The following is an 18,163-nucleotide window of genomic DNA, read 5'->3' as shown; positions in this document are numbered from 1 at the left end:
TGCTGCCGATGTATCAGGATACCCGCAAGGTGAGTTTCCTACCAAGCGATCTCTGCCAATCAATGATTTTACTAATACATGAGAAGGGGAAACTCGCTGTGGAATGTGCATCATATAGGCCTATTTCCCTGATGCTGAGGTACATATTTTGGGGAAGGAGTTTGCCTAATCACCTGTATCAGGTTATTAACTAATTGATTGTACCAGACCAGTCGGGTCAGGACCCATGTCACATAGGTCCACTCACAATAAACTGTGGCACCTTTTATGGAGTTATGGGCAACAGGGACAGGCTGAGAGAACCGGTGGTGCTCCTGTCACTGAATGCCTTAAGGGAATTCGACATGTTAGAATGGCCCTATTTGATGGCAGTTCTTGAGAAGATGATACTTGGAAGGGAGTTCACGGCATAGGTATAGTGGCTCATTGCCAACCCCACAGCGAGAGAATGCAAATTAACCGTACGGTCTCACGAGAATTTGGGTTGGGGCAAAGATGGGGATGTCCACTTTTCCACCCTTCTGTTTGCTTTATCAGTAGAACCATTGGCAGAATGGGTGAGGATAGACGCACCGCTGAAGAGTCTCTGAAGGGATCCGGGGGGGGAGAACAGAATCTCCTTGTACGCAGATGATATGTTGCCCTTTCTGGTGGACCCAGAAATTCGATTACATGAATAGTTGACATACTCGCCACATTCGCAAAATTTGCTGGAGTGCTTTTCAACTGGCACAAATCTCTGGCGTATTCTCTATAGGATGGCTGCCCCCACAGGCATGAGAGTGCCCCCCTGGACTGGACGACGCAGGGGTTCAAATACTTGGGAATATTCATAATGATTGAGCCCAAAGAATTAATGCGCTGCAACCTCTGGTGTGTCCTTGACAAATACAAATTACATGTGGGACACTGAAGGAAACTCTCACTATCATTGCTGGGGACGGGAGCACTACATAAAATTACAGTGCTCCCTAAATTCCTGTATATGTTGCAGAAACACCATTCGAGGTTTCCAAATCCTTTTTTGCAGCAGTCAATGCAGTAACCTGCTCTTCGCTATGGGGCGGGGCCATACCGAGAATTGATGTGGCTACATGGAGGACTAAACTGATGAATGTAAATCCCCTGGGGAGTTTGCCATTAGGGTAGGCTTCTGACTGGTACAGTTAAAAATTCTACATCTGGCGTGCTATACTCAAATCAGGCTATACCATATGGGGAAACTGAATATTAATAGATGTCTGAGGGGATGTCACCAGGAAGGTTCGCTCTTACCTACATTATGGTTTTGCCCATAGATAAAGGATTTCTGTTCGCCATGAAGAGCCACCTCATAAAGGCCCTGGACTCCAAACTGACCCTGAATGCCCAGCTAATTGGCTTGGGAATTTGGGGCGGTAAGACACTGCCAAAATATACTATGCTGTTTTGCAATGTTGCATGGATGGTGGGCCCTAGAGATATGGTCCGACAGTGGAGTAGCTCAACTCTACCACAGGTACAAGAATAGGTACGTAATATAGGCTGGTGCATGCAGGTCGAGAAAACAGTCTACCAGGCACATGGCTGCCTCCAAAAATGTGAGCGGTTCTGAGGCAATTGAGAGATCTCCGAGACAATGACAATCCCACTGATGATACTCTGAATGAGACTCGGTGGTTTGTAGTCCTGAACTCTAGCAATCTTACAAGGTTAAGGATGTGTTAAGGACACTGTAAACTACCGTCAACTCTTAGGTTACCTTCATGCAAGGTCTCACTGGAGAGGCCACTCTCTCCCTATAGTCTATTATACACACGTTGAGAGACTACTTTCTCCCCCACACCCTACCAATCGGAACTATAAGGCATAAGTACTGTAATAAAGGAAAGTGTTAATTCTTCCTCTTAAAAAAGGTTTACACTCTTGCAAGACTATTGCGGGATCAGAATAAAAAGTAGTGATTCAACTTTTTCTAATAATAGCAAATGGACTTAAAATAAATAAATGAGTATCAATGTGTGCAATGTACCAGTGTTGCTCTCATGGAAATAAACGTGGGGTTTTTAAATAAACCTAAATGATTTATTTTTCCCCACAATGAAATCATAGATTGTATTTCATTAAACTAAACAAACTGTTACTATTGTGGTGTATGTAAATTATACATACTACATCAGGATATATTCAATGTAAATGCAACGTCATGTAAATTAGGAAGCACTTCCCCCTCGGACTGCACCCAAGCGATTGCCTGCCTGGCTCTTGGGAGAGTCTCACAAGAGCTTTTATGAACGGGGAAAAGGGAAACATAATGCAAACCACATTGTATATGAAAGTAGAGGCTGGCTCTGAAAGGAGCTTTTCTATTAACAGTTTTAAACAACTAGAATCTTTTTTTTTGTCTTGTTAAGGTAGGACAAAAACATACAACTTTAAGGTGTGAAACACCAAAAACATCTCCTTATAAACAAAAAGGAGAAACATATAGTCCAGACTGTTAAAAAAAAGCCTACTGCCTGGGGGGCACTTATGATCTTGGACAAGCATGTCCTGGACTGACCTGCGTGTCTGCTTACCCAAGCAGCAAAATACTGCTATATTCCTGAAAGAAATTTTCTGTTTGTACACTTGGAACCTGTGCAGACTCCGTATCTCCCAGAACAAATTATGTGGAAGCCCCTGTTGAGTTGCCTAGCTCCAGAGCACGAGCCAATTCTGCCTGTGCAAGACTTTGCGGATGCAAAGATCTGAGTTGTCTCCATATGCCAGTGGTACTCATGCTATATTGTTTAGTTATGCTTTCCCAGTTAAACTCCTTGCAAAGTTTACAGATGACATACTTTGCAGAAACATTCTTTCTACTTGGCCTCATATCAAAGAATTGTCACACCAAGGATTCCTTAGGAGGCTGAGATGGCTGAGCTGGTGCATGTGCCCCCAGCTGTTTAGCAGAATCTGATAAAGACCTCTGTCATGTGGCAGAAAGGGACATCGTCAACATCACTAAGTTAGCATGAGCCCGACAGCCATGATGCTGCTTTTGCTGCGCACGTTACTACATAACTTTATTTTTGCTAGACTCCGTTTATTCCTTTCACATGAGAACTGTTTGCTGTGTTCGTTCTCTGCTTGTTCCTGGAGTTTAGTCTGAACATTGTGAGCAAGGTCGATAAACAATGCCCCTTGTTATTCTGTTCTGGTCAGGTCCTAGCACCTAGACAAGACACACTAACGCAACTACTGCTGGAAGCTCGTACTTTGATATTACGGGGATGCATGTTTAGGGGACACACACTTGGAGAGGGACCTTTCCAGGGAGAAGAGCACCACCCAGCTTCGATGTAGAAATCCCTTCTATGCTCTAAGGTATGAGGTCTGCTAACAAAACCCAAAGATCTTCTAATATATAATAATATTCATTCTTACCAAGGGGAGGGAGGTTTGGCACAGTAGTCCTTTCTCCATTGTCTTTATACGATCTCCCTTCATAATCTATGGACAGGCTGCGATTCTAACTGTAATACTGTTCTGCATTTTTCTGCTTGTTGTGGCACATATTCTGCATGTTGGAGCACGTTAGTTAAAATAAACATTTTAAACTATATTCGTGTCTCGGTCAGATCCTATTGTGTATGGACAGGAGCGAAAAGGTGTGTCTTGTTACCACGATTCCTGAGAGATCCGGCAGTGTTGTGTTCTGGGTTGACTAATCATTTGCTTCTCTGAGTTTGTGTAGGAGAACGAGTGAGACACTATAGCTAGTTCGTCTTGGGCTCGTGGGTACAACGGCGCTAGTTGGTCCTGGGCTCGTGGGCACTACGGTGGTAGGAAGGCTCAACCCCTATACATCAGGGTCCCATAATCCTGCACATAGTTCTGTGTATGTGCCGAATCCCTGCAACATAGCGCCATCAAAGTTTGGTCTGGTTCTTATTCACAGGACCCTTGAGTAGCACTTCCGCTTGTCCACGATACCCTCGGACCGGTTACGAAGACGTCCGTGGTGTGGGGGAGTTTACCTCCTATATTGGAAGTTTTATAGGTTTTTCAAGCATGAACTATAAAAGGTTTTCTGTATTTTAAGCCCATTGTTGAGCTGCATTCCATAATGGCACAACCGATAGTCATAGCTGTACCTAATCGTGCTGCAGTTACTGCGCATTTGACCGCAAATGGAGACCCAGTTGCGGGAGCGGATTTTATATTTTTTGTAGAGGCAAATTATGCTTACCGCTTTGAGCTTTTCTACTCCTGGGTTAAGTTTTGCTTCAACAAAACTTGTGGACGACGTAGGGTGTACTTTGGTGCACTCTGAGGGTTTTTATCAATTGATTATTTTAGGTTGCACTCCTACCAGCTACTAGGGCACCGTCCAACCCCAAATTATCTTAATAAGTACTCAAATAATGAGCTGGGAGTGCTAAGTTTTCTCAAAAAAGTACAATTATTTAATCACAATTGATACAACAAAATCAATGATTAAGCAACACTTCATCAAAAAGACAATATAATTCTTGTATTCCAAGTGAATTTCTTTGTATTGCCAGCAGCCGACGCATTTCGTCCTATAGGTAGGACGTCATCAGGGCTTGAAAATTACTATTTCGACGCTTCCAGATCTGTAATATTTCTATGCCTTGAGTCTAGGATGCTCCCAACATAAGTCACGCACCTTCGTCAATCTTTAAGCCACTCAGCTAATAGAATCCACACCAGATCTGCGCCTTCTTTCAACGTTTAAATTCCTCAAGTAAAACTTCTCCAATTATCCCACCCAAAGTAAGGTTTCTAGAAAGTGATTATTTTGACGATTCTCATTACAGACCTTATTTCCTCAATGCACCAAGCACAATCGATGTACTGGGAGCCTCATTTTACTCCAACTCCGCCCGGGTTCGATAAATCCCGATAGGCTATCGGGATTTATTGAACCCGGGCGATAATTGGCTGCTGGCAATACAAAGAAATTCACTTGGAATACAAGAATTATATTGTCTTTTTGATGAAGTGTTGCTTAATCATTGATTTTGTTGTATCAATTGTGATTAAATAATTGTACTTTCTTGAGAAAACTTAGCACTCCTGGGTTAAGTTTCCTGCGGTTGAGGGGGGGCGATAATTTCTTTTATGAATATGAACGTGGTACGGTGCCACAACATTACCGTCCATATCATTTACTTGAGGTTCCTTTGTCAGCTTGGGAGCACCGCATATGGTTTAATGGCGCCCTACCTCACCTTGTTTCGGTGGTCCGTCTTGGACCCATGTCGGTCGACAGAGCCACTTGGCTCGTTTTAGCTGGCTTTACTCCACATCTAAATTATCTGACAGTTTCACACGCAGAGCTGCGAATTTTGCACACGTCCTTAATTCACATTCTTAGAAGTGTCATTCAATATCTTTCTCGTAATGTACCGGCGGTTCCGGCAGGTGCCGCTCAGCCACCAGGGTATGGTGGCATGGTTATAAGTCCTATCATGATTAATTTAGTGATGAGGAAGTGGCCTCAGAATAGGAATGAATTCCCTTTTAGTTGGTCGAAGAATTGGAACAACTCAAAGCTGTCTTTCCTCACATGTCTGCAGTGGATAAACACAGGATACCTACAATGAGATAGCCGAAAGGTCTTGTTCCCAATTTAGCAGATTGCACCACTTGGGGGAAGGTGTTCGCAGCAATTTACTCGCTATGCTTTGGCGCCCCCTCCATGACTGTGCTTCTGATGGTTCTTAAGAAAGATCAGGATGAACACAGAGCGGAGGCCGCCCTTGAGTTGGGGATGAGACTCGTGGAGGCATTCCCCATAGTCTCAGACATGATTCTTGCTAACGTCAAGGGGGAAGCAGTTAGCCTACAGGTGAGTCAGCTCCTTAAGGCAGTGGCTGACGTGGAGAAACAAAGTGAATTGCTCAAGATTATAGCTAAAGTTTATAAATCATTGTGACGCAATAATTTGGGAATGAGACCTTTTACTCAGAAAAAAAAGTAAGCCCTGACCAGAAAAAGAGGGGCGTTCAGTTTTTCCAAAGAAAAACTGGTATAAGCAATAACAGAAGCAAGGTTTGCAAGGTTCTGAACATAGAAATTATTTGCGTGACCGCACTAAACTTAAGACGTCAGAAAGATTTCAGGTTCCTGATGCGCGCTCTCCTCGTTTCTTTCAGGAATCATCTGACCCACAGTTCGGTTGAGGGGAGGGACAGGATCGCAGACGTGACTAGACTACTCAACAAAGACATGATCAGCCACAACAGTTTGATGTAAAAGCAAAGCATGAGGGTCAGCATCCTTACCGTGCCCCGTTTCAGAAGAAGAAAGTTGCGCTTTGACAGTGAAATATGCCTCAGACAGTGAGAACCCTGCTCCTCGATTGGAGATGGGCTGTGACAGTTCTCGGCAGCATGGCGGAAGTTACCATAGTGCGATAGGCACTCTGTCCTTGTCTGGAGGCGAGAGCAACTGATACTTTCATTACAGTGGAGACAGCAGATGCTCAAATTGCACTTCCAGATATGCATTAAGAGCTAATCCTCCAAATTGAGGGTGACATCAGATGGACAATATAGGCAATCTTTTGGGAAAACCTTACTTCCTCTTATAACATTTTATTGGCGGAAGCTGATTGGCCTCCCCCCATTCGACTTGGCTTCGTCGCGGAGGAAGACGTAATACTTCCTAGTTTTTCCTTTTACGTCTCGGAAGAGGCTAGACAAGCTTATAAGTCTGAATGGGCTTTGGCCCTAGCGCCGGCTGTGTATCGTAATCATGTGTGCTGGTACAATCAATCACCGGCCCATGAGATAGCTTCACATTCCATGCCACAGCCGCAAGCCCAATACCCTATCAAACGAGACGCCAAAGCTTACGTGAGTGTCATCTTGACACAATTGGAATATCAAGGTGTAATTGAACCCTGTGTTTCGTCAATGAAAAATCCTCTTTTTCCAATAGTGAAACCGAACGGTTCCTATTGTATAGTGTTGGATTACAGGAATATGAATAGTCATGTTCGTACATTTTCCCTCACAAAACACACACAGCCCTGCATTGACAAATGACATTGGGGCATATGTAGGTAATTTCCATTTTGCGATTCCCAAATAGCGATTTTTAAGGAATCGGGATGACGTCGGGATGACGTCGCTGGAGCTACTTAGAAGCGCCCACGCGTGCTGACGTCAGTTCTGTTCTTTTTTTTTTCTGCTCCAGCAAGAGCAGATCCGGGAAGAGCGAGTACCCCCAGTAATTTTTTTGACTGAGCTTTTCAAGGCCTTTTACCTCATCTTTTCGAGTTGATCGACTCCTGGTGTCGTAGGGATGCCCGGTTTCAAGAACTGTGGGGACTGTCATTGCATGATGACGGCGACGGACCCCCACCGCGTGTGTCTTTACTGCCCGTGGCGCGACTATGACCCAAAAGTCGTGCCCCGACTGCTGGGCTATGGCACCACAGACTTTGCGGGAGCGGTCCCGAAAGTTGCTTGAAGTCCGTCAGTCGGCTCCGTGCAGCTCGAGGTCCCGGTCCCATGGGAGGTCGAGGGACCAGTCGCGGAGCCTTCATCACCATTCTTCTGGATCTAAGTCTTCGCACCCGGGGTCAGGTAAGCCGAAGCATTCCAAAAAGAAGTCGAAGAAGCATCGTCCCTCTTTGACTTCTTCTCGCCCGTTGTGCGACGCGGCTGAGGGTGCGGGCAGTGCCACCACCACAGCTCGGGTACAAAAGGGGGTGGTGATGGACGGAGCATCTGAACCAATCAAACACTCACACCCAGTCAAAAGATCTGGGTTTAATCCATCACCGTTCTTTAGCCCACTCTTCCACCCCAGTTCAGACATGGCCATATGCAAATCAGTCTGACCCTGTGCCTCATGAGAACAGTCCAGCCCGAACCACCAAGCCATGCCTTCCCTGGACCGGATTCAATCTTCCTAGGACTGGTTTCTGGCATTCCAGCCGTCTTCAGCCAGGCTTGCTTGAATCCAGTGGCAAAGTGAGCAAGGGACTCACGTCTGAGCATACGCTGCCAACTTATGGCAAACAAAGCTGTATAAAAGGGGGTGGTGATGGACTGAGCATCTGAACCAATCAAACACTCACACCCAGTCAACAGATCTGGGTTTAATCCATCACCGTTCTTTAGCCCACTCTGCCATCCCAGTTCAGACATGGCCATATGCAAATCAGTCTGACCCTGTGCCTCATGGGAACAGTCCAGCACGAACCGCCAATCCATGCCTTCCCTGGACCGGATTCAAGCTTCCTAGGACCGGTTTCTGGCATTACAGCCGTCTTCATCCAGGCTTGCTTGAATCCAGTCGCAAAGTGAGCAGGGGACTCACGTCTGAGCATACCCTGCCAACTTATGGCGAACAAAGCGGTACAAAAGGGGGTGGTGATGGACGGAGCATCTCAACCAATCAAACACTCAGACCCAGTCTGTATTTTAGAGTGGGTGTATGAAAGTTTATATTAGGGTGTGAGGAGGTGCATCGGATATTAAGTGGATGATGTCATCAGTGATGTCATCAGTGATGTAATATGTGGCATCATCAGCAGTGCATTGCGAGGGTGCAAGTTATAGTTAGCTCAGCTGATTATAACGGCTGAATTTCTCTGGTGTTCTATGAGTGAAATGTCCAACTAACTATAATGTCCCTGAAACCTCTGTTTTTTTCAGTGAATATATATATATATAAATATACATAAATGCACAATGAGGGGCATGAGCAGAAGAACCTAGGCAAACAATCAATTAGGGTCATAGTTTGAAGAGATAGCTCTTTATAGAAGTGACCTCACAAGCGTGCTCTGGGGCTCATGAGAAAAAAGTGACCATGTATGCCGTGGAGGAGCCTAGCATTCTGGGCAGGTGTGTAATTCGCAACCTCTGAGGAAATCTAGTTAAAGGAGTCGAAGAGATTTGAAAATGCTTTTGAGGCAAAAGCATAAGGCTTTGAATAAGCAGTTTTTGAAACAGGGGCCAGTGTAGACTTGTGAGGACATACTGACCCATTTTGGGATATCCACCAAATTTTGGGCTGTGGCATTTTGCATCAGTTAAAGTTTATACATCAGATAACAAGGGAGTCCAAAAAATAGCGCATTGCAATAATAGAACCTACTTATGATTAGTGTCTGGCTGAGAAGTTGCCTTGTAGAGCAGGAGATAAAAATTAGAATATTCCTTAAAAGCTTTATCACTAAAAGTGGAGGTAAATTTGATGATGTGGGCCTCAAAGAAAAGCTTGTTGTCAAAGATTACCTCCAATTTGCGTCCGGAGGCCACAAGCAGGCAACCAACTCAAGAGCCACCAAGATTTCAGTTGTATCTGAGTTGAGTCGAAGGGTATTAATGTTCATCCGAATAGCGACTAAAAACAGACAACATTTAAACTTTTCCTGAATTATGTTAATATATCAGTCTAACCTAAGGATAATTTGTGTGTCATGAAATGGAAAGCCAAAGGAGGCAATCGGGCCAGCCATGGGGGCAGCACGTGTTGAAAATCATGGAGTTTAGCGTAGAACCCTGCAGCACTCCACAAGAAAGAAACTTAAAAGCAGAATGGAAGGAGGGTAGCTGAACTGCCTGAGATTTGGAGGTGAGTAAAGGTGAAAACGAGGCTAAAACATGTCCTCCAATAAGGCAGCCGACTCGTCGAAGATCAGAGCCGAGGAGCCTCCAGCATTTAGTGTCATATGGTTGTCTTTGGTGACGTCGATTAACAGCCTTAGGGCCAGATGTAGGTCACCAAATACCGGTCGGTAACGGCCGATTCCGGCCGTTACTGACTGGTATTTGGTGATTGAGATGTAGGGGGCATATATTTTACAGAATCGGTAAATTTACAGAATCGGTAAATTTACCGATTCTGTAAAATACCGAATCGGTCATTTTACCGAATGGGTCAATCCATATGTAGGTGGCACTGGAAACAGTGCCACAGGCCCCTAAGAATTCGTTATTTACCATGTAATACTATTGCATGGTAAATAACGAATTTCTGTGTACATGCACATCTGTGCATGTACACCTGTGCCATGTGGCACTCACACAAGCCTGAATCAGGGGTGCAACAGGGTGTCAAAGTGACACCCTGTCCCCCTTGTAAATTCGGTAATTTTACCGAATCGGTATTTACCGCATCGGTAATTGACATTGGTTCCTATGGGCCTCATGGCCTATAGGAATCAATGGCAATAACCAAATCGGTAAATACCGATTTGGTAATTACCGAATGCTACAGATTCGGTATTTACGAATCGGTAAATGCCATTTACCTTCATCGGGCCCTTAGTGCCTTGCTGGGCAAAAGCATGACTGAAAAAATTCAGCAAGGAGCTACTGCCAATTTAGTGGGACGGTTGGAAATTAACAAAACTTTTCCGAACTTTATAATTAAACCGATGAAGGGAAATTAGATGGTAGTTGGACAAGATCCCAGGATATAAAGAAGGTTTCTTCAGGTGTGTGACCAGTAAAGCTGTCATGCAGGAGTTTGGGACAAGGCCCTTGGCCAGAGACTGGTTTCGGATGGCTACCATCACCAGTGCCACTGTCTGGCCATAAGCTTAAAAATTTCAGCCTGGCAGCGATCTGACGGGGAACCATGTTTAATGGTTTGCAGTTTATCTAGCATAGAATCTTGCAAAATTGTCTCAAAGTCTAACCATATTACTCTCCTATGAGACGGTGTAAGTGGGCAGTGCGGGCTTTAGTACAATATTTGTCATTAATACAATGACGATGGTGCATATGCAATTGGGTGCATCAAGTGCTAAGCACCACCTATATGCATAACTTACAAAAGGTTTGTATTTTTCAGAATCCCGTTTTTGAGATCCAGAAGATCTCAATCGACTGCATTTACACAGCATTTAGTTGTGATATTTTCTACACCAATATCTTTCCTGGAAGAAAATAGGTGTTACTGTAGAATTAGATTACTGCTGAGGGCTCTACCAGTTGTTAAATGTCCTCTCTTCAGTTAACTGCATAAACCGGAGGACTAGTCTTAAGAAAACACCCTTTTACTGTATTTTGATTGCTATATTTTCATTTCAGGAAAAGGCTAAGTCAGAAGGCTTGTGGAACCTCTTCCTGCCTTTGGAAAGTGACCCTGAGCGAAAGTACGGTGCAAGGCTGACGAATTTAGAATATGCTCATCTGTGTGAGCTAATGGGAACATCTCTTTTTGCACCAGAGGTATTTTGTTAATTAATTTTAATCACATTAGAAAGTAAGACTTATTTAATATTCTGCATGTACACATTTTCCATATTAGAAAAACAAAATGGTTGGATTGCAGAAAAGGCCATTTTAATGTTTGGTTTTAAAGCTGAAAATATTAAATATTCTTTTATAAAAACCCTTTGAAATCTATTCCAAAGACATGATTGTTTATAATATTTTGTGTTATGCACATGTGCAAACACTCTCTGAGCTGAACAAAACTAGGATAAATGCTAAAGTGTTTCTGAATTGCCTCATGCCGACCTTTATAAAGGGATATTGAAAAGCCGTGTCTGAGGTTAGTCTGGTTGCGTCATCTGGTGACCAAAGGTTTCTTTCTGCAGCTTTGAATTCATCGTGAAATGCTGAAATCAAATGATTCGTATGTCCTGGTTTCTACAGCTGTGTTGATTACTTCACTTCTTCTTACCTCTGTACTGTACTGGAAACCTACTAGTTCCCTCATGTGACCTCACTCCCTAGTGACAAAGCTTTGGTGTACTTCATGACACGGCATTTCCATTACATGCGCTCTCAAGGCCTCTAAGTATCATTTGCTTTACCTTGTATACCCTCCATCATTTAGGGCAGTGGATGGAAACATGCCAGGAGATTAAAAAAAAAAAGTAATAGAAATGCACTTAGAAGGGAAACATAAACATGTCTTGGAAAATAAAAACCGAACAATAAAAAGCAGGATATAACCTAATGTAAAAGCAGAGTGAAAGGTACAAGTCTTTAACACCTTCGCTGCGGCGGCTATTCCGCCGCAGCGCTAAGGGGGCGGGGGGGCCACGCTGCGCTCACACGCTGGTGACGGAACCGCTCCGTCACCAGCCTCGGTTGAGCTGTGCTCATGACGGAGCGGTTCCGTCAGAACCCCGCCCGCTCAATAGAACGCGCCGCGCAGGCGCGTCGGGCGGGCCATGACGGTACCGCTCCGTCATCAGCACAGCGCCACCGCGGCTGATGACGGAGCGGTTTCGTCATCAGCGTCGAAGAGGTTAATTTTGCATCCTCATCTATTTGCACTGTATTATTGATATCAGATCAATGTAAATCATTATTTCCAAATTATAACCGTGTGTGTGTGTGTGTGTGTCTGTGTCTGTCTGTCTGTCTGTCTGTCTGTCTGTGTATATAAAAACGGGGTAACTATTACCAATTTATATATTTACTTACCTAGTTTCCTGATATGCACATGACTTCCTTGAGAGTAATGTTCAGCATAATCACTTCTCACCATCACATTTTCATTATCCGATATAAAGTGCATTGATAAAACCATATCAAGCATTGTAATATTATGAATAGCATTAATTTTTAAAAAACGTATAAAACATTATTGCATAAAAATGTTATTGTTAGTAGGTCTCTTTCATTTTCTTTTAAATTGCTTTGCAAATGGTCTAATTTATCAATTATTTTATCATGCTTAAGATGCAGGTCACCAGGTGCAGATGATAGACATATGTTTGTTGACTGCCCTGAAATCATCAGCTACTGGGATCAGGTCTGTGGGTTCCTAGAAGAGGTTCTATCCATACCAATCATTTGTTCCCCCAGATTGATATTTTTTGGTCTCCTCCTGGACTATGATGTTAGTAACAGCATTTCACAGTTTATCTTCTATGTCATTGTTATAGCTAGAAGGGAGATCTGCAGGGAGTGGAAATCTGTAAGTCCTCCTCGATTTGCAAACTGTCTTAAGAATATTATGGCTGTTAGTCGTTTAGACCTATTGTGTGGAGGAGAAAGTGCTGTTAAAATCTGGTCCCAACTAATTGCATGGTCTGAGAGATAACGGACAAGGTACACAAAATGTCCAATGATTATGCCAGAGGTTTCGTGGTCCTGTCCTCCCAAAGGCCTCGATACATCATGAATGGGAGTGGGATAAGGAAACGACCTACCTCTGGGTGATCTCCGTTGGCTATCCACGGGATCCAGGACGGGAACAGTTAGCCCGTGTTAGTGGCCAGGAGAAAAGTCCATCTAGAGTTGACAATTTCTGGTGGCATTTATGAGGACAACAAAAAAAAAATTATTTTATCAGTTTGACAAAACCCTTCAATAATTGTCAATCGTGCTTTTGAAGCAGATCACAATTGTGCCGTTGCAGGATCTAAGCCCTAATCTTTTTATTGATGAAATCAAAAATCTTTTATGCTCACATGAAACAACTAATTTCATGGGCTAAAACGTTCTCACTTAGAACTACAAAATCGGCACCTATAATTTAGGGCCTTATTTATAGTCCACAAACGTGACAGATATCCCGTCTGCTGTATTCCAAGTGCATTATATCCTGTAAAACATTTGTGATGGAGTATCCTGTTTGCCCGAATATAAATCAGGCTCATAGTCTTGTATATCTTCATTACAATGAGGCAGAGTAGATTGGTGTGAAGTGGAGTTGCTTAAAGTGGCATAGAGTAAAGTGACGTAGATTGGAGTGACGTAAATTGGAGTGGTTTACAGATTAGTGCATGGAGAGGCGTAGTGGGGTGGTGTAGAGTACAGTGGCATGCAGAGTGGATTATAGTAATGTTGGATGGCATGGAGTAGAGTGGGGTAGAGTGGAGTGGCATAGAATATAAACGTGTGGCCTGGAGACGCATAGAAGGGAGTAGAATGGCAGTGTGGAGTAGCATATAGGGCCTTTGGAGTGGCATTGTATGGAATAGAGTAGAGTACAGTGGCATGCTGTGGAGTGGTGTAGACAGGCATACACTAGAGTGGAATGAAGTGTTATGGAGTAAAGTGGAGTGGCATAGAGTAGAGTGGGTAGAGTGAGAAAAAGTGGTGTGTCATGGAGTAGAGTGAGGTAGAGTAGCATAGACTAGCAGAGAGTAGAGTAGGTTGGCATTGTGTGGAGTGACATAGAGTGAACTGCGCCGAGTGGCATGGAGTGGTGTAGAGTGAAGTGGCGCAGAATGTCAAGAGTGGTGTAACATTGTGTGGAAAAGAGTGACGTAGAGTGGAATGGTGTAGAGTGACGAGGAGTGGCTTAGAGTAGCATTGTTGAGTGTAGTGGCATAGACTGGAGTGTCATTGAGTAGAATGGCAGCATAGAGTGGTGGCGTGCAATAGAGTGGCATGGAGTACAGTGGCATGGTGTTGAGTGCTGTAGTGTAGCATTGTGTAGAGTGGTGTAGAGTGACATAGAGTGGCGTAGCGTAGCGTAGAGTTGAGTGTAGAGCAGAATGGAGCAGAATAGCGTGGAGTAGTGTTGTGGAGTGGCATGGGGTGGTGTAGAGTGGAATGGAATAGAGTGGCATAGATTAAAGTGCATAGAGTAGGGTGATGTGTGGAGTGGTGTATTTGTGGATGGCTTAGAGTAGAGTGGAGTGACTTGGAGTGGCATAGAATGTAGTAGCATAGAGTAGAGTAGTACAGTTTAGGGTGTAACTAAAGAGTCAAGATTGATGGCAGATACAATGAAAGCAACATAAATAAACCATATGCCTGTTTTAAAATTAGGAAAGCTCATTGCAAGTTCAGGAATGCTACCAAAACTCTCATTGAATAAAACAAATAGTGCGTTGCAAAAAGACGAGGAAGAACAAAGACTAGGAAGAACGCATGCACTTTGTCAAATCTGCAGGGAACAGCTATCACAGAATAGGAAGAGAAGCTTAATAGAGCTAAGCAAACGAAAGATTGCAAATGAGAGTGGCAACAGGAACAACTAATGATATATTTGGACTGGTCGTAAGGCCGCTGAATTGTAAGCAATACATCTGATAGAAACTTCTAGCCTTTCCTTAGAACTTCGAGGTATCAGGCTGGATCTGGAAGATGGCATCGGTCAACTCTGTGTGATGTCATCGGAGTCTCGTTCGCCATCGTAGTAATGTCTACGTCATCAATATAAACGCCACTCTGGTGCACTGACGTCAGTTCTTTCTGCTCGATCAGCGCCGATCCATTGAAGAGAGCTACCCCCTGAGACTTTTTCTGACTTTGTTAGTGTGTAGGTTTTCAATGTCAAGCAAGAAGACTTAGGGATTCAAACCTTGCGGCGCCTGGTGCGGCGCCTGTCACCGCACCATGTTGGTCACAGATCCCTATTTGGTCTGTCTTTGGTGCCTGGAGTGCAACTACGATTCCAAGTCATGCTCCGACTGCCGGGCCATGGCGCCGAAGGCTTTGAGGGAGCTTCTCATGGCCGGACGTCCTGAACTGCGGAGGTCTCCTCGTCAGTCTAGATCCCATTCCAGGTCTCGCTGTAGAGGAATGTCCGAGCACCATTCCGATAAATCGAAGTCTTCTTAGTCGAAGTCGTTGAAGTCAGGTAAGAGGCACCACAAAAAGCAGAAGAAGTCGAAGAGTGCTTCTACTTTGCCCCGCCTGTCTTGCGATGTGGCAGAGGAACCTCGGCGTTCGAGGCTCCGATCCGCAGAGTGGGTGCCTGGGTCAACTCCGCGTTTCCCTTCCTTTCCGGGGCCGGGAGCAACCCCCGCCCAGCTGAAGGAATATTATGATGCCATGTGAGCTATATTTGGGGCCTGACCCTGGCCGAGCGGCTTTGGGCCCTGCAAGCTTAGAGGACAAGGGGGCCCATGGTTCCCATGCCGGCAGTTCTGGCCCCGGCACCATGGCCTCCAAATGGACCCATTCCCGGGTCCGGACCAACACCGGTTGTACCTCCACAGTGACCTTCCCCGGCGTTGTGTCTGGCGCCGGGGTCCTCAGTGTCACTGGCACCCACCGGCAGCATCTCCCCGATGACATGGAGCTGGTCAGGCATCCTCTGATGCCGAGTCAGGCGCCGACTGAGCCATACAGCTCCATGCCGTTCTCTCTGCCCTATTCTGAAGGATTGGGGATGGAGGAAGTAGATTGGGAGGTGGAGCAGGATCCTTAGAAATCTAGCAACAGCAAGACATGGACTGGTATGAGGAATTGGGTGAGGTCATTGGTCTGGACACCTCCCCAGACTCTGGCATGCTTTCTCCTCCTACCCTGGCTACTGAGCAGGGAGCATCTTTTGCCATTGTGGTACGTAGGGCTGCGGAGGTCCTCGACCTGCACGTTCCTACAGTGGTAGTCAAGACGAATGTCTTGACAGAGGTCCTGCAGCCTGGGATCTCGAGCTCAGAACCCCTACTGCCTTAAAATGAGGCAGTGACAGACGTCCTTCTGTGGGCTTGGTCCAAACCCTGCACAGTGGCTCCTGTGAATAGGACGATTGCTCGCCGCCACCGCCCCGCATCGGACAACCCACATTTCCTCACCACTCACCCCACCCCCCAAAGCTTGGTGGTCCAAGCTTCCACTCCTTGTGACGCATTCCCTTTCGCACCCCTGGCTAGGGAATCCAAGAGGCTGGAAAACTTAGAGAAGAAAATGTTTTCTTTTGACAGCCTAGCATTGCAGGTGAACACTGCATGCTTCTTGGACTGTTACTCCCATTTAATTCGGCATACGGTAACGCATGTGCTGTCCAGATTCTCGGAGAAGGATCGGGCTCTACTCTCCCAAGCTATTTCAGATGCGAGGGATGCAGCTAAGTTCACCATCAGATGTGGCTTGGACACGACTAACTCGCTAGGCAGAGCGATTTCCACGACGGTGGTGGTTCATCTCCACGCCTGGCTGAGAACATCTAGTGTTTCGGGGAATGTCCAGGCCAACCTTGCCATGCCCTTTGATGTCTCCCATCTCTTCAGAGAAAGGCGGATGCTGCTCTTGAGCACTTTGAAAGACTCACGGGCAAGTTTTTGGGCCTCACTACCGCCCCAGAGCTTCATCCAATTTTCGTTCCTTTCATGGCTACGGAAGGGCGTATTAACCGCACCAAACTTACCCAGGCCAAAGGGCTCCCCAAGTTCAGCAACCTTTGCGGGCCATGGTCGTGGTTCACCCGGCCTCGTTGGTCAGAAACCTGAAATCACGCGAAGCCACTATCCCCTCCTCCACTGCAAAACCTTCCTAGTCCGGTCCCCCAGGTTCATTCTCGGTCAGTTGGTGACAGAATACTCCATCATCTCCACCACTGATGAAACATTACATCGGACAGGTGGGTGTTGCAAATTGTCCGAAGGGGCTACTCCCTCCCCTCTGAGACTTCCCCTCCTTTTATGCCCCCAGTATACGATCGGTGGATCACCTTGACTTGCTCCGCGAAGAAGTCTCAACTCTTCTTGGCCAAGAGAGCGATAGAGAGGGTTCCACGGCCTGAAGTAGGCAGTGGTTGCTATTCCCGCTATTTCCTGGTCCCACAGAAGGACAGTGGCCTATCCTAGACCTCAGAGCCCTCAAGTACCTCCTCAAAAAGGAGAAATTCAAGATGCTCACTCATGCTCAGGTCCTGTCTGCCTTGGACCCAGGAGACTGGATGGTAGTGCTGGACTTGCAGGATGCCTACTTTCATATCCCCAACCTGCCTGCCCATCGTTGCTACCTGCGGTTCATGGTGGATCACTAGCATTTTCAATATCCGGTGCTCCCCTTTGGCCTCACCAGTGCTCCTCGGGTGTTCACAAAAAATGATGGCGGTGGTCTCAACCCATCTGCGGAGATCAGGGGTACCAGTCTTCCAGTGGCAGCCAGTAATTTTGGGAGGAAAGGGGGCGGGCGGGAAACGCACACATGCACACATACACAACACTCACAGCCAGGCATTCACTCACACACACATACACACACAAACACATACATTCACAACACTCTTTACCAAACATTCATATATACATGCACACACGCAAGAAACATTAATTTAAAATTAAACAAAAAACACTTGCCTGCAGCCAGCTCTGCCTCGGAGGTTCCAGGAGGCTTGGGACTGCTGCCTTCCTAATGAGGAAAGGCGGCAGTCCCAACATCATCACAGTGTGGAATGGAATGCAACTTCTGACCCCACCTCACTCTGTGATAAAGTGTCACTGATTGTCACTGGACCATGGGCGCTTCAGGGCTTAAAACTGAAGTGCCCAGGTGGA

At 45.5% G+C, this 18,163-nt stretch overlaps 1 protein-coding gene across 4 annotated transcripts in view; it reads left to right on the top strand.

Annotated features, from left to right (window-relative positions):
* Positions 1-18,163, top strand: part of ACAD10 (acyl-CoA dehydrogenase family member 10) — a 524,903-nt gene that overhangs the window by 394,801 nt on the left and 111,939 nt on the right. For all 4 annotated transcript variants that reach the window (XM_078667441.1, XM_078667438.1, XM_078667440.1 and 1 more), the window contains one exon: positions 11,049-11,189. In XM_078667441.1, the coding sequence (XP_078523567.1) occupies positions 11,049-11,189 (141 nt within the window). The remainder of the gene's footprint in view (positions 1-11,048; positions 11,190-18,163) is intronic.

Source organism: Lissotriton helveticus, chromosome 11, assembly GCF_964261635.1.
Source record: "Lissotriton helveticus chromosome 11, aLisHel1.1, whole genome shotgun sequence".
NCBI classification, from domain to species: domain Eukaryota; kingdom Metazoa; phylum Chordata; class Amphibia; order Caudata; family Salamandridae; genus Lissotriton; species Lissotriton helveticus.
The sequence above is the reverse complement of the archived record's forward strand: the minus strand, read 5'-3'. Positions and strand labels throughout refer to the sequence as shown.